At 45.3% G+C, this 16083-nt stretch overlaps 3 protein-coding genes across 3 annotated transcripts; 1 reads left to right on the forward strand and 2 right to left on the reverse strand.

The window, feature by feature from the left end:
- LOC8085712 (anthranilate phosphoribosyltransferase, chloroplastic) lies at positions 2976-7032 on the forward strand. Its single transcript, XM_021460804.1, has 10 exons — positions 2976-3276; positions 3381-3524; positions 3634-3795; positions 3881-3964; positions 5125-5313; positions 5707-5797; positions 5934-5993; positions 6249-6367; positions 6651-6785; positions 6870-7032. The coding sequence occupies exons 1-10, from the start codon at positions 3103-3105 to the stop codon at positions 6882-6884; spliced, it is 1173 nt and encodes a 390-aa protein (XP_021316479.1). The 5' UTR covers positions 2976-3102; the 3' UTR covers positions 6885-7032.
- LOC8085713 lies at positions 7345-9428 on the reverse strand. The gene is made up of 2 exons (XM_002468552.2): positions 8771-9428; positions 7345-7796 (listed from the first exon to the last, which is right to left on the reverse strand). Exons 1-2 carry the CDS (start codon positions 9295-9297, stop codon positions 7616-7618), a joined length of 708 nt encoding a protein of 235 aa, XP_002468597.2. The 5' UTR covers positions 9298-9428; the 3' UTR covers positions 7345-7615.
- Positions 10475-15188, reverse strand: LOC110435334 (DUF21 domain-containing protein At2g14520-like). The gene is made up of 12 exons (XM_021460797.1): positions 14702-15188; positions 14383-14543; positions 14109-14222; positions 13288-13374; positions 12765-12904; positions 12598-12685; positions 12374-12447; positions 11985-12151; positions 11625-11830; positions 11312-11358; positions 10971-11223; positions 10475-10857 (listed from the first exon to the last, which is right to left on the reverse strand). Exons 1-12 carry the CDS (start codon positions 14877-14879, stop codon positions 10810-10812), a joined length of 1563 nt encoding a protein of 520 aa, XP_021316472.1. The 5' UTR covers positions 14880-15188; the 3' UTR covers positions 10475-10809.

Consider the following 16083-nt stretch of genomic DNA (forward strand, 5'->3'; position numbering starts at 1 on the left):
ATGCAGAGACGTGATTGATGCAGTGGCTTATGCTTTTATGCATTATTAGTACAATATACAAGTAAACAGTTGACAGCAGCGGACACCGCTGGTGTTTTTTAACAAGGAAATCTTGACCTGCGACTGATGATCTTCCAAGGTATGCTGATGCTCCACAGGTGGCCTAACGCTAGCTCCGTGCAAATTCCGGCACCAGACCGCGGGGCGCCGGGCAGTTACCGGCGACGGCAACGTATAATCTTCTCCACGGGTCCTTGATTTTTTTATTTTTTTTAATTTTTTGCAGCGATGGATTACTGCGACCCACCAAACCCCCGGACACATATGTTACTTCCACTTTTCTTCATCTGTACTCCCTCACCACAAAAAGGGCACAAACCATCTAAAAAAACAATTCATCTAAAAAAAGAGGGCACAAACAGTTTTAAGTTTGAATTAAATTTATTAAAAAAATAGTTTTAAGTTTGGTTCAATTTATATAAAAAAATTAACATTTATGATGTCAAATACTAACTCCATTCTAAATTGTAAGATATTTTGGCTTTTTTAATATATTATTTTGGCTACGCACTTAGATATACAATATGTCTAAATGCATAGTAAAAAAACTATATCTAAAAGAAATCAGAATATCTAATAAAATTTTAAAAAAGCCAAAACATCTAAAATTAGAAGAGGAAGTAACTATTATTAGATTAATCATGAATCATGAATATATTAATAATAAATAAACCTATTTAGCGATAGAGATGTAAGTGTTGATACTTTTTTAAATATAAATTTGGTGAAAATTGAATGATCATTCTCTTGAAAATCGAAATGCATACTCTTTTTATGACAAATGGACTGGACAGATGTGCCAAACGCGGGTGTCCGAAACATCGACATACAGTACTATGCTAGGCAGGTTGTCGCTATGGAAGCACATGGTGTTCCGTGTTCTAAGAAGTCGTTTTATCTCTTTTTTTCAAAATAAATTTTGAGCTTGATAAAATGCGCTTGAATTTATCAACTCAACTTATCAGTCATGAACATAGTACAAAAAGAATCCACGTGAGACACGCGAATGATCAATATCTCGTTTCTCGTCAATCGTCATCTCCTTGCTGGTACGTCGAGGCGTACAGTCGTACAGATACTGCAAATGTTTAGAGCTAGGTGTTTTTGAAATTTGATACGTACTTTTGTTTTTATTTGATAAACATTATTTTTTTCTGGCGATAAATATTATTCAATTATGAAGTAATTAAGCTTAAAAGATTTGTCTCTCGATTTACAGGCAAACTGCGTAATTAGTTTTTGTCTTCATTTATATTTAATGCTTCATGCATGTGCCATAAAATTCGATGTGACGGAAATTTTAGAAAAGTTTTTGGTTTTAGGATGAACTAAACAAGGGCCTAGTATATAATTGGAACAAGGCAAAGGCCTTGTTTAGATTCAAAAAGTTTTTAGATTTTGACACTGTAGCACTTTTATTTTTATTTAATAAATATTGTACAATCATAGAGTAACTAGGCTTAAAAGATTCACCTCGCGATTTACAGGCAAACTGTGCAATTAATTTTTGTTTTCATCTATAGTTAATGTTTCATGCATGTGCTGTAATATTCGATGTGATGGAGAATCTTAAAAAGTTTTTGGTTTTTTGGGCTGAAGGTCTTTTGTTAAGTTCCTAAAATATTTTGCAAAATTTTTCATATTCCCTTGTGGCGCATGCATGGAGCGCTAAATATACATAAAAGAAATAACTAATTACACAGTTTACTTGTAATTTGCGAGATGAATCTTTTGAGCCTAATTAGTCCATGATTGGAAAATATTTGTCAAATACAAACAAAAGTACTACTGTTCCTATTTTGTAAATTTTTTTGGAAGTAAAGAAGTTACAAGGCCAAAATGGAATAAGACGACACAAAAAGAAAACCAATATTATGCCCGGTTAGTTAAGTCAGTTTAGGTTTGACTCTTACTTAGGGCGTGTTTGTATGCATGGGATTAATTGTTAGTTGATTAATTTTTAGTCCCATAAATCCTATCTATCTAAATTCGGGCTAAAGTAGGATAATTTTTTACTAAGCCAACACTAATTATTTTGGGTTAATTTTTAATCTCATCTAATAACTTGCCCTAACTGACCAAACATACCCTTAGAATGGATTGCTTACTAAAACTTTTCTTTCAAAACATAATACATGCACGTGAATATACATACACACCTTATTACTCTATAAGCACATCTGAAAGATTAAGCCGACAAATCTTAAGGTTGATGAGCCATCATAAGAGCTGACTTTGCCAATCTCAAGACATATTATCTTGGAGATGATCAAGGATAATACTTATTTTGTCTCCAAATAAATTAACTTTTAGTGTTGTTTTAAGTCAAAATATTTTAAGTTTAACCGATTTATTAAAAGCTCAATTTTTATAATATAATACCAAGTAAGTACACAAAATATATATTTCATGGTATCTAATGATATTAATTTGATATCATAAATCTTGGTGTTTTTTATATATTGTTATTAATTAATTAATTAATTTTAAAAGGCATGACTTGCAATAACTGTAAAAGATAATTTAAATTGATTTTTTTGGGTATGAGGTGTACATTGTGTTTTAAAAATGGATTACGGTACATATGAAAACTTCATAGGCCTTTGGCAGCATAGATCGGTCTTGTTTAGTTTGTAAAATTTTTTACTTTTGGCTAATATAATATTTTTATTTGTATTTGATAATTTTTGTCTAAACATAGATAACTAGGTTTAAAAGATTTGTCTTATAAATTATAACCTCATGCAAAAATTCGATGCGACGGACAAGACTACGCTGAAAAGAGAAACAGTGTTTTTCCAGCGGCACGGACCCACGGTCGCACGGAGGTACCGTAGTAGATAGGTGGTTTGGTGGAGATCAAATCAAATTCACCATCAGCCGCCGTGTCAAGTCCAAGTGTGCTCCGTTTTTGTGCATAAAGCTGCTCGCGTGGACGGCCCTCTCCTCGTGCGGTGCCGCCTCCTGCCCCGTCTCATCCCACGCCAGAATCCGGAAGGAATCCCCCACTGCGCGCACGGACGCGCGCGCGAGCGAGCACCAATGGCGGCCGCGTCACTCAAGCTCGCCTCCCCCAAACCTCTCGCCTCCGCGCCGTCCGCGCTCCTCGGCGGGCGCCGCGACCAGGCGCGACCCCTCCCGGCGCGCCGCCTCGCTCCGCCCGCCCGCGTCGCCGTGCAGCCCACCGCCGCGCCGCGCATCGGCTCCTTCGACAAGGTGCCCTCCCGTCCCCCTTGAGCGGCTGTACTTCTTCGTTGGGTGTCGTGGTGGTGCTCGCTTCATTTCGTTTGTTGCTGTCGTGGTGGTGGTGGTGACGGCAGGTGCTGGAGGCGCTGATCCGCGGGACCGACTTCTCGGAGGAGGACGCGGAGACGACGCTGCGGCTGCTGTTGGATGAGAAGGACGAGGCGCGCATCTCCGCCTTCCTCGTCCTCCTCAGGGCCAAGGGCGAGACCTACGAAGAGGTGTGGTTTGTGATTGCGAGGACGCGACTGATTTCGTTACCGGCAGCCCGGGACGGCTTGGATTTGTGCGGACGATGATTGGTTTTTTTTGTCGTCGACTTTGTTTCAGATCGTGGGGCTAGCGAAGGCGATGCTGAGCTGCTGCGTCCGGGTCGACGGGCTGGAAGACGCCGTTGACATTGTCGGGACCGGCGGCGACGGCGCAGACACCGTCAACATCTCCACCGGGTCCACCATCCTCGCTGCCGCGGCCGGCGCCAAGGTCGCTAAGGTATCGTGTTTTGCGCTTTTGGGTTTAACGAACCTGGGTTTGGACGCTGGCGGTCCTTCTGATGCGTTGATTGCTCGTTGTGCAGCAAGGAAGCAGGGCCAGTTCGTCGGCGTGCGGCAGCGCCGATGTGCTGGAGGCGCTAGGAGTCAACATCGAGCTTGGACCCGAGGTACCAGCACATATTTCTTCATCAATTGTCAGATTCTGCTACAGGTATTCAGTACCACGATGGCAGCTCAGCTAGCGCGCCCAAACATGGGACGGTGACTTCATGGGATGGAACACAAGTGCACTGTTTTCTAGTGTCCTCTGACTTTTCCATTTGTTAGCGTCCTGCTCCTAGTACCTTTGAATTACCAGGGCATAGGGTACCACTGACGGGTATGGAAAATTAAACTTCAGATCTGATTATCCTAGTGAAGGGAGCCAGGAGCTGCCCCTTACGCCGTGTGATGGCTATAGGATGGTTGATATGAAGATTGAGACCTCTCAAATTCATTTTATTTCTAACATGCTTATTAGTACAAAAGGTGCCACGTGAAACATTAGTATCCAATTATTGTGTGTGGATTACAATGCAAGATTATATAGTCAAACCAATGGTTACGTGTACCGGTAAAATTGTGATTTAAGCAGCCACATCTTGAGGCTGAAAGGTGCTTCATAATACTTATGAATTGATTTCCACATATTAAACATTTCAGGCCATATTTCACCCATTCCTATATTCAAATGCAATTCGTAGATCAGGAGAATATTTATCCAGAGATGTTCCTAATGTTGCTTAGATGTCTATATGTTCAATTGTCAGGAGAGCTTTATTGATTTTTTCAGTTTTTCAAACTAGCTGCTCATTTGTTTACTTTTGTCTGAGAGTTTGACAATATACTTGACACGTATAGGCTCATGTCTAGTTAATGCTCCCCACTTATGATTTTATCTAATATGATCTATTTCCAGAATGTGCTGTTAAGTGAAAATAAGGTTCTCTGCCTCTAATAACATTTCTGTTTGTCAACTTTTGAACTATACTCTTACATGGTTAACTACAGCATACAGGACACTACGCTTGGTTGGTTTAAATAGGCTATGCTCAGATTTTGTAATTTGTGTACTATATGGTCCGATCGCATAGGCAATCCCTCCAACCTTGTTGTGCTCTTGAGTGCATGAATCTACTATTATTATATAATATTATGTTTTTTTGTCCCCTACCAAAAAGGCTTTGTCCACTATCCTTGACTAACCTTTATGTACTGTATTTGAATCTTAGCATTAGCTGGCAAGTGGGACTAATGGCTAAACACTGCTACCCTTTCCTATTGCAAGGGTATTAAACGATGTGTCAATGAGGTGGGTGTTGGATTCATGATGTCTGCAAATTATCATCCTGCAATGAAAATTGTCAGACCTGTGAGGAAGAAGCTAAAAATAAAGACAGTTTTCAATATCCTTGGTCCTCTATTGAATCCAGCAAGGGTGCCTCATGCTGTTATTGGTGTTTACCATGAAAACATAGTAAGTATACATTCACCTAGTCCTTTCTTGTAGCAGTATGATTCAACTATACAACAAGCATAGTATGTCCCATGGTTATCATCATAAAATGGAGATCAGATAAAAGCTGCTGGAAGATTCAGTCAATCCATTAAGCAAAGTCTGTCTTTCAGATGAATGCTCTTTTTCAGTTTTTTTGAACTCTGTTGGAGAAAATATTATTGATAGTTTCTACAAATATTCTTTTAATACAATGATACACAGCTCTCCTGCATGTTCGAGAAAAAAAAGATAGTTTTCTACAAATATAACAACGCTTTATTGAAAATAGAAATAATCTAACAAGCTCCATATGATTACTGTTGACCCAATGCAATACTCATTGACCAAAGTATCGCAATCTTTTGGCAATAGGTTACCAAGATGGCTAAGGCTGCTCAGAAATTTGGAATGAAGAGAGCACTGGTCGTCCATTCAAAGGGTTTGGATGAAATAAGCCCACTTGGTATGCACACTTTCAAATGGTTTCACTCTGTTGGTGCCACTGTTTTGCTACAAATGGCTGTGCTTACGCAAGAAGTTACCTCGTATCTTCTTGGTCAAGTATGTATGTGATGGTAGTTTCTTTTTAATTGCTGCAGGTCCTGGATATATCCTTGATGTTACTCCAGGGAAGATTGAAAAAATGCTCTTCGATCCATGTAAGAGTATTTCTTACTTTTCTCTTGAAATCTGCAAAAGTAGACTGCAATGGGCATCGTTTTATGCGATATCATTTTATTTTGGTCACATCAATTTGCACTTCCAACTCATATTGTCTGCTTTCCTTTTCTATGTTATATATGTTTGGTTACTGCTGAAGTAGGATTATATGATAACCAAATCAATGAACTAGGGGATGAAGGGAAACAATATAATTCTTTGATCTAACATCTTCTATATGTATTACAATCTAGTGGATTTTGGAATTCCTCGATGCACATTGGAAGATCTGAAAGGAGGTGATCCAGCATTTAATGCAAAAGTTCTTCAGGATGTTCTTGCTGGTCAAAGGGGGTCCATTGCAGATGCCCTTGTAAGTTAGCCTTAGCTACCTCTTTCCAGTTTTTGTGCATTTTATACTTACTGAAGAAATGGCTGCATATATCTTAATGGATTCACAATGTTCTATACCCAAGATCTTTTTAAGCAGTTTGCTGACTAAAATTTGGTGCCTTGATTACCACTATTTTGTACAAAACCGTTTTCATGTAGTACCTGCTTAAAATAAAATGATTAAAAATTGTAGAATTGGACTGCACTTGTAATGATCAATTGGTGTCTTATAAGCTTAGACTAATTCCAATTTTGCTGCACAGGTTCTAAATGCTGCTGCATCCCTACTTGTCAGTGGTAAAGTGAAGAATTTACATGATGGTGTTGCACTAGCACAGGAAACACAGAGGTCCGGGAAAGCCATTAATACACTTGAGTCTTGGATAAAGGTTTCAAATGTAAGCACATAATAGCTTCTAATGGGTCTTCTTCATTAGCTAAACATTGGACATGACACCCTTTCCCATACCCTGTTGATACAGAGTTCCAGAGACTGAGTAACATTGAGTAGCAATAGATGGATTTCTGCAATAAGACATGAGGAATGGTGGCAAATAAGGGCTCTGCTAAGTCCATCTGTAATCCGTGGATGATTGAGTAACATTGTGTTTTGCTTTATTTATTAGCGGTGCTGTTGTGTAGATTCTAAGCTTTTTTGTTAGAAAGGGCGGCGTGTGCTTCATTCTGCTTGACGGGGTAGATGAACATAGGTTAGATGTTGTGAACTTGTGATGCTGCATTACGTTTGCAATGGATCGTACATTCTGCAATGGCATGGGAAGAAATACCCATTTGTAATGAGGAAAATAAGGGCTTAAACATTTTTGCAATGGCATGGGAAGTGTTATCCCCATTGGTAACGCATGTCCTGAAATTAGAAGAAAACTCTGCAGTCAGTTCAAATTCTGTAACTGAAAGTTCATACCCCCCAATGCTTCAGTATATCAACCACACTGCTTTTGTCTGACCAGCTGTATTTTCCATTTCTTTTCAATGGGAAACACAAGCCATGTGAAGAAGTACAAAAGCCCTATGTTGTACGTACGTAATAGTCCAATCCAAGTGAATATTACTATACTAGAGACAACTGAGCGAGCAGGCTAAAACAAAACGCATCAGTAATTCAGTATATCACATCACACGCAGAGCATATGTACAGACAGACGTAGAACACAAAGCTGCAACTGGAAGCCAGCAACGCATCCGGCAGCAGACGAAATGAAACGGCTCAGATATTGGCCGGCGGAGTGGAGTGCTTGGCCGCTTTAAGGATGGCGGCCGACGCGGCGCGGATGGCGGACTCGCTCTCGCTGGACGGCGCGCCCGGGTCCCGCCGGCTGGACTTGCGCCACCGCCGATCCCACAGCAACGACCAGCACTTGACGGTCTCGGCGTCCAGGTCCCTCTCCCTGCACCACCACCAACCGCACGACACATCGATCGGTTATTATATCAGTCATCACAAACAACAATCCTTATTAGATAATAATCGAACCAGGGCCGTGCACGAACTTGAACTGTACGTGGTCACCACACCAAATAAACAAACGTGCTGAGTGCACGGCACTATGGAGTATGGACTGCTGCTCCACTTGACAGTTTACGTGGTTACCGAACAAGAGCGCACGGCAGCTACGGACTGACTGGTACGAAGACGTTTTCCAAGGTGTGGTTGTGTGGTAACCAACATATCTATTGCTTAAAAGGAGTCGCTTTCACAGGCCTTGGCTATCAGCCTTCAGACTTCAGTGCCTGCCTATTGATAGGTGCATGATGATGCATGATCATGCAGCTAAGTACTAGCTAGCCACTACTAATTCAATGTAAGATGATACGTGGACGGACAGGGATGGAATAAACCATCGGCAGTGGACTAAGGAAGGAAGAGTCTACACATCTGACATCTCAGCTTGAAGCCTCAAACACAGCTTGGCGTTGGCAGCACCCAGCACCTCAGCTACGACCATTTGTATCCAGAAGACGACGACTAGGCGTGCTTCCCTTGGAAATGTCGTGCCGGCTTTGGATTATTTAGCTGGGATTTGTGCCATCTTTCAACGTATGGATTTGATTTGATGGGGCCCTGTGTACTACCATACTGGCCCATTACTATACTATGATTACCATACCAAAAACCAAGAATATCTTTAATTCAACGAAAAATAAAACTGGAGCAATAATACTTGTGGGTCGGTCATTTTTTTTAAATAAAAAGGGACATGAATTCGCCATTCATATTATGCTACGTGTTTTGGGATCAAATTAAACTGATCGATCAAGTCATATGGCAAACGCCTACGCAGTGTTTGGAGATGATTGGGTTTGTTTGTTTGTTTGTTTCTGTTTGTTTTGGAGCTTGGAGATGGTCGATTATATTTATTACCTCTTGTTGCAGTCGGATGCGATGCTGGGGCTCCGGCAGCCGGAGGCGGACGGCGTCCGGGTGTGGCGCGGCGTGGTGAAGCTCCGGGTGAGCGACCGCGGCATGTAGAAGTTGAGCAGGACGCCATCGCTGCTGCTGCGGAAGCTGCCCCCGCCGACGCTCCCGCTGTCCCGCCGCCGCGCCGACGCCCTCCGCTCGGGCCTCCCCGCCGCCGGCGCTGGCGCCTGCTGCTGCGCGGCGCCCGGGTCCTTCCCCTCTATCTTCGCTGCGGGCGCGGGCGCGGGCGCGGGCGCCGCGGCCGCAGCTTCGGCTTCGCCGCCGCCGGCCTTCTCGACGAGGTCGGTGAGCGAGAGCTCGTACTCGGACTCGGGGAGGTCGTGCAGCATCCCCAGCATCTCCTCCCGCCGCCGCGCGATCTCCTGCCCCCTCGCCGACAACCCCGCGTCCATCGTCGGCCACGGGCTCATCCCGGGCACCCACAGCATGCCCCCCGCGGCCGCCGGCCGCTCTGAACTCGCCTGCAGCATGCCTACTCCTCCGTCTGTCCCACGGCCCTACCAGCTCGATCGATCGAGCCGGCGATGGAGCGAGCGAGCGGGAGCGGATGGTCGCAGGTAGCCGCGTGGAGCCGTGTGTGTGGGCGCTCGCTGTTCGTGGCCGCCAGCCCAGCCCGCTACGATATAAAAGAAAGGGGCGGTGGTGGCGGTGATCAGACTCGACCGATGGATCGGGTGCGAGTGCGACGACCCGTCGACTTGGAACGGGGTGGTGGTGGCGCTGTTGTGGGGCACGGGCACGCTGGAATCTAGAAGCAAGGGCAAGGCACAGGCAGAGGCAGGCGAGGCGAGCGTGCGGCGGGCGGTGCGCGCATCTCTGCCCGTGCCTGCCTTCGGTCGCAAGCATACCAGTCTACTCCAGTAGTTAAACTTTACGAGTCTAGAAGATGGGGGTCAGTGACGGGCTGATAGGCCAGTTCAACGAACGGCGGCTTGTCCGGGTCCGGTCTCGGGCTCGGCCAGGCAACGCGGGATCCGCCGCAGTTGCAGTCGTTCTCGTTCCCGTTGAGTGGAAAGACTTGTGAGAGCGGCCGCCGACGCATGGCTGTTGGTGGTCGTTACACTCTTTCCAGCGGCAGTCGTCTGTCCCTGAATTTCTCTCTGCACCAGATCGATCGATGTCCTTTCTCTTTGCAAGATATAATAGTCGCACGCACCACGGCACCAGCACTAACCGATTGCATCCATCTTCAAGTTTGCCAAGAGCAAGAAGAGGAGTATAGCTCATCTGGGCACGTTTTTTTCTATGGTTAGTCGCGGTGTCTCACATCATTGACATTAATACCACTGAAACCCAGCAAAACAAATCACTCATAACCAATCATTTAAGAGACTCTCAACGGATCGGGATTCGGGATCATACCTACCAAGGCTACTTAGTGAGATCGCATTGCTCCTATCACCTGAACACAGCTAGCAGGCATCTAGCGGAGGACCAGGAGCTGACGGCAACACTTTGATCATTCTAAGGATGCTGCTGACACACCAACCATTGACTAGGCCTGAGCCTATTGGTATACACAAAGCCAGCTTATTGTTAACGATGAAGATCGAGAGCTGTTCTGCACAATTACATCTGAATTGTTGTCGTCTCCTCCCGAGTCCATGAAAACAATGCAAAGTCAGCTGAGACGAGGGGGCCAGGGCAAGTCGCAAAATCGGCTTGATATTTGCTTAAATATATTCAGTCCAACGCTTACCTTTTGTCCCCTCTCCGGATAACTACAAGACGACAACAAAAGGAGAGAGTCCTTAGGAAGACCTCTACAATACATACTGAGGATTAGGCCATACTGAGGTCCGGATGCTGAAGCATATATATACAGGCAAGCAATCAATAAATATGGGCTAATAACCATACAAGAGAGCTGTGCTACTTATATTCGCAGCTTAATCCTACGCTAGCAATGTCATAATTTGATCATGCATGCCATCTTGACTCTTGAGACGAGGCCTTCGTCTGAAAAACAATCTTCTGGGATGTTAGCTCTCACCGTCCTTTTTATGTTGACCGTTGGAATTTATTGAAACCTACCAAAAAAGAGGACAACATTGAGACCTTTGAGACTTCTTTTTAATAGTTATTGAAAAAATCAAGTACACAGTTCACACAACAGTCTATTAACGCAAAAATGAATGCTCACCTGACTTCCACTTGGTGAACTTTGCCCAGGTGTTTGTGCAGTAGGTGATCTTCCAGGAGAAAGTATTGTCGGTAAAATCCCAGGTGACTGACCATGGTTCGAAGCTGGGGAACGTAAGACAGAACTACCATGGTGGTATGGTGAGAACGGAGATGCCATAGGAGTCCTTCGAAGCCCCTGAGATAAGGGTCCACCACCAGGAGATATAGTAGGTGACAGTGATTTGCCTGGAGGTAACATGTTTATCCTGATCCTGTAATAAAACAAGAAAATCATGAGCTGTGGCATATATTTAGATTAGCTAGCTATTCAGAATAAGTGGGAATTAGTGAAATACTTACTTGTTATGTACATCAACATACTCGTCTGTTTCATCATAGATTTCTTCCTGCGGAGAGAGTCATGTCAGTTTACAATATCTGAGGGAAGCCAAACTTCGTTTGAGAAAAAAAAAAGAGAAAACAAATAAAACACCACGATTTAAGTTCAACTACGATCTATTTTTTTCTATACTAGTTTATGTCCTAATTGAATAGAACCTAAGATGGCTAAAATGTTGTTTGCAACCAAACGATGTTTCCAAAGGATATGTAGAACACTCATATAGCATCCGTCTCAACACCATGGGAACTTTAATTAAGAAACATGCGCAACCTGTAGCAGTTCTTCCATGACATCTTCCATTGTGATTATTCCGACTGCCTCCTCATCCATTGAATAGCATGGAAGTGGATCGGTGTTAAAATCAAGAATGTTTTCCCGCTTCCTTTCTGATTTCTTATTATATGAGCGCCCGTCTCCATGCTTCTCTATGTTAATTCTACGACTTCCGGCAGCACTAGCAGAAGAGGGGGATGAGCCTGAAAGCCAAAGACAAATCAGTCATTTCCTGGAAATGCGTGTGATCAGCAAAAGGCTAATGGAATAGTACTGCATACACAGAAACACACAATTTTTAGAGTGAAGCTTAATCACTGCAGAAAAATTACTAGAAAAAAAATAAAAGGCATGTACCATCAGCAAGAGCATCTTTGGGGTTTATTTTATAATCTGCAGTTGTGCTCTTTTGCTTTTCAGTGGATGCTCCTGATTCCTTTGTTCGTTTAACTACCACAGCCATGTGGCTGTGACCTTTCTGGAACTCATTTAGAATGTCATAGAGAGGAAGATCATCAGCCACCCTGATATACAGAACAGTGGCAACATGTTGTGGAAATTAGAAGACAATCAATGCAGATTACTAAGGATAAAGATATGCACCCATATTATCCAAAACATTTATGAATAATATATTGAATGCAATGAATTCTTATACAGTTATGAACCTCAAAATAAGATTGCACAAATAAGAAATAATTTGTGGTTGCCCCTAGGGTCTAGGGCTGGTGTGATGATGATGATACCTTGGAATTTTTCTGATAGTAACATTACGAATGGGCACTTCATCCTCAGCTCGGCAAGTAATCAAGTTTTTTACCTGAAAGGAGTTTTTTTTTTTACTATTGGTCAACAAACAAATAGGAAATTTATAAATTGTTCATTTTTTTTACATAATCGTTACCCTGGAAAAAATAGATTAGGGTAGCAATTGATGTTATCCAAAAATGCAATCAATTAGGTCACTCACCAATATAAGGCCGATAATATTGCTTGGAATCCCAGAGTATATAGGAACACGACTATGCCCTCTAGTCATTATCATACCCATCGTGTGTCTACAGAAAGATCAAATAGTTCTATGAGTATAATATAACAATCAGGGAATGCAAATACTCTAAGTTGAAAGATTCATACAAGTCCAGCTTAGCATTTATGTCAAGTGAGAATGTCTCAGATATAGGAGTCATGGCATCTTTTGCAATCTTTTGAGTCAGCTCCAGAGCTCCTGTAATGATAGTGGTTTCATCATGAGTCAGCTCTCCACCTTTTCCAGCCTAACAACAAAGTAACAAAACACCATGGGTTAGATGGTAGCCAATATTGTTGTTTAGTTGTTGAGAGGAAAAACTAAATAAAAGTCAAAAAGTTAATATTGATGTCATATAGGAACGTGCAATCACAATTGTTTGGCGTTCGTACTTGTTCACTCATATTAAGTGCTAAAACATAATGAAAAAGGTTATCTGGAATCCACTGAACGAGAAAATGAGGAACTTTAAGATAACTTTCGAGTTGCATGAGTAAAATAGGCACAATAATTCAAGCGGCATAAACATGTAACAAATGAAATAGCACAACATGAATGCAAGAAACTGATAGGTACATATGACAATATTTAAACTGGATATGAAACTTTCCAAGAGAAGTGTATACTAACCTCATTGCCATGCATATCAACTAATGTCTTTAGCTCAGCTCTTCTCATTAGTGCAAAATGTCCCTTTCCCAGTAGCGAGTCCAACAACTAAACGGAGACAATTATAAGAATCAAATAAGGTACTGCAAAGGGTAAGTAACACATACATATGGTACAGCAATAAGAAGTTTGGTGCCCTCAACCAAACTGGTAGCCTTCTTTTTATATGGTGAAAAATATTTTTCTGATGTTCACGTTCTATAGAATTGACTAGTGACATTCACTTCACAATCAGATGAATAATTAATTCCATAGAATTGCTAATTGGTAACAGTCAGGTTAGCGTGGAAGTGATTAAACTGTTCTTTAACTGGAACTGCTTTGCCCAAAAAGAGTCAGCCACATTTAGAATTGTGCATATATATAGACATCTCCATTTATTTAGTCCGGCGACATTATAAGATGAAGACAACGGTTCTTGCTTCACGGTTCCAGTTACTTCTTCTTGTGTCATTGGACAGATACCAAGTTAAATAAGTGAGTTCATAGTCAGCGTGCTCAATCCAATCCAATCCAATCCAATTTTATAAAGGACGAAGGACCAACGACACCGTGTAACTTGGACGACTAGACGAGCATGGAGCGAAAATCCCTTTTCGTTGTCAAATGAAATTAAATAATGAACCAGCTAGCGATCGATCTGTCTCGTACTCGCGGCCGCCCACCTGTGCCGTCCCATCCCAAATTCAGGCGGACAATCCGCCAAGCACAAGGCTCCAATCCCGCACTGCCTCTTTCAAACACGAGGAACAAATCGGCTCTGGTTCAGCAGCGGTACGTACCTTACTGATCGGGTAGGCGACAGGGAAGAAAAGGATGAGCAGTACGCGGACCACGGGCGCCGCCTTGGCCCCCACGCTGAGCCCGTAGCGCGTGCAGATGGCTTGCGGGATGATCTGCGGGAGGAGGAGGAGGAGGAGGAGGAGGAACCGAATCAGATGGTGGCTCAATTCATTCATCAGGAAGCAAAGAGGGGAAACTATTTTTCAGGACGAAAGGGAGACGTAGCAGCAGGAACCGAATCAGCAAGTGGATGAATCAAAGCAAGTAGAGCACCTCGCCGAACGCGAGGATGAGCGTGACGGAGATGAGGATGGCGACGTAGGGCGGCACAAGCGTGTCGAGGAATATGGGCAGCGCTTCCATGGCGAGCGAGTTGCCGATGAGGAGCGTGCAGAGGAGCAGGTGCTGGTTCTTCACGACGGGTAGGATCCTGGCTGCGGGCAACACATGACACACACAGCTTAGAATCAGAGTAGAAACAAGGGTGCGGGCTAGCTGGTAATCAGAAGCTGCAGCAACTGCTCTGCTCCGGCCATGCCGCCGCGGTTGAGTGAGACGAAACGAAGAGGAGGAGGAGGATGAGGAGGAGTACCGGCGTTGCGCTTGTCCTTGGGCGTGCCGGCCTTGGACAGCACCTCGAGGTCGACGAGGCTGAGGGACATGAGTCCGAGGGTGAGGCCCGACATGAGGCCGGCGAACATGACGAGCCCGAAGCAGGACATGAGGTACACCCAGAACATGGTGCCGCAGCAGGCCTCATGGCTGGGCATCGGCGAATCGCTCGGCGCCGGCGGGCAGGCGGGCGGGCTCGGCGCTCTCTCTCTCTCTCTCTCGGCCGCCGCGGGGGCGCGGCGGGACGGCACGGGTGGCAGGCAGGGCCTCCCTCCCTCCCTCACTGCTGGAGCGCGTGCCGCGCTGCCTGTGCCTCGCAGGCGGCTGGTAGCTAGTACACTAGCTATAGCTTGGGAGGTCAGGTCGCGTGTCCCGGCTTGCCGTGGCAGCAGCAAGCGTCGCGTGTTCTGTCTGCTTGGCTCGGGCGCTCGGCTGCCCCTCCCCCTCGGCTCGAGGGCAGTCGACGGCCTCGGCCTCGCTCCTTTATGGGAGGCCGGGGCCGGCTGGCTTGGCTACCGCCTCGCCGCCTCCTGACTCGCGAGTGACCAAGTCCCTGTCCCAGCGTCCCTCGTGCCGTTTTTGGCGTCGCGTCGGGCTGGCTTTCCGGTTTCCTTGTCGTTGCGCGCTCTGGCTGTCATCTGGCTCTGCCTCCCCGGCCCGGCACGGCAGCGGCAGCGGCAGCACCCGCCCGCGCGGGCTCCTGCTTGGGCGCACCACCGGTCACGGTCAGTAACGGCAGCTGGTCCCGCCTGCCGGCCTGCCCTGCCCTGCCCTGCCCAGCCCCGCCCCTGGGGGTTTGGGTTTGGGATGCCCGCCGTGCATGCGCCGCGCCCCGCGTGTTTGCGTCCGCGTTTGCTCAGGTTGGCCAACCGATGTCGCGTTCGCCGGCAGTGGTGTGCAGTGCGGAGGTTCCGATCAGTTTCACTTCACGTCGGCTCGTCGTGTCGTGTCGTGGGATGGGATCGGCAGGCGGCGGGAATTAGCATCGGCCACAACGCCGCTCGCCGCCCAGTGACGACCAGTGCAGTGCGTTCAGCGACGATCCTTGCACGTCTCCATGGACTGGACTGCACTACACTGATGAGCCACTGGGCTCGGTGGGTGAAACATACGTGCGTTACCTTACCGGGCTGGTTGCCCAATGCAAGCTTCTGCGTGTGCGTGGGTCGTGGGATGGGGGCAGAAACGTGACGGCATCCTCATCTGCTAACGTGCTGCCTGCTGCGGGGTTCATGGGCACCCTTGCCTGTGCCTGCCGGTGCCGAGTGCCAACTGCCACTGCCAGCCCAAGATATTCCTCAAGCCCGAGGGCTCCCTCCAAGTGGTGGTCTTGCCATTGTACTCCACTACCACGGTGATCTT

This window comes from Sorghum bicolor, chromosome 1 (genome assembly GCF_000003195.3).
Source record: "Sorghum bicolor cultivar BTx623 chromosome 1, Sorghum_bicolor_NCBIv3, whole genome shotgun sequence".
Lineage (NCBI taxonomy): Eukaryota > Viridiplantae > Streptophyta > Magnoliopsida > Poales > Poaceae > Sorghum > Sorghum bicolor.

Bases quoted from the DNA above. Each gene is read 5' to 3' on its own strand.
- LOC8085712 (XM_021460804.1), top strand. From the start codon at position 3,103: ATGGCGGCCGCGTCACTCAAGCTCGCCTCCCCCAAACCTCTCGCCTCC. The intron at 5,314-5,706 runs GTAAGTATACAT...TTTTGGCAATAG, and splicing joins GTGTTTACCATGAAAACATA to GTTACCAAGATGGCTAAGGC. The intron at 5,798-5,933 runs GTATGCACACTT...TAATTGCTGCAG, and splicing joins GGATGAAATAAGCCCACTTG to GTCCTGGATATATCCTTGAT.
- LOC8085713 (XM_002468552.2), bottom strand. From the start codon at position 9,297: ATGCTGCAGGCGAGTTCAGAGCGGCCGGCGGCCGCGGGGGGCATGCTG. The intron at 7,797-8,770 runs GTAATAAATATA...GTGGTGGTGCAG, and splicing joins GCATCCGACTGCAACAAGAG to GGAGAGGGACCTGGACGCCG.
- LOC110435334 (XM_021460797.1), bottom strand. From the start codon at position 14,879: ATGCCCAGCCATGAGGCCTGCTGCGGCACCATGTTCTGGGTGTACCTC. The intron at 12,152-12,373 runs GTATCATCATCA...TCTGTATATCAG, and splicing joins ACTATCAGAAAAATTCCAAG to GGTGGCTGATGATCTTCCTC. The intron at 11,224-11,311 runs GTAAGTATTTCA...GTTTTATTACAG, and splicing joins TATGTTGATGTACATAACAA to GATCAGGATAAACATGTTAC.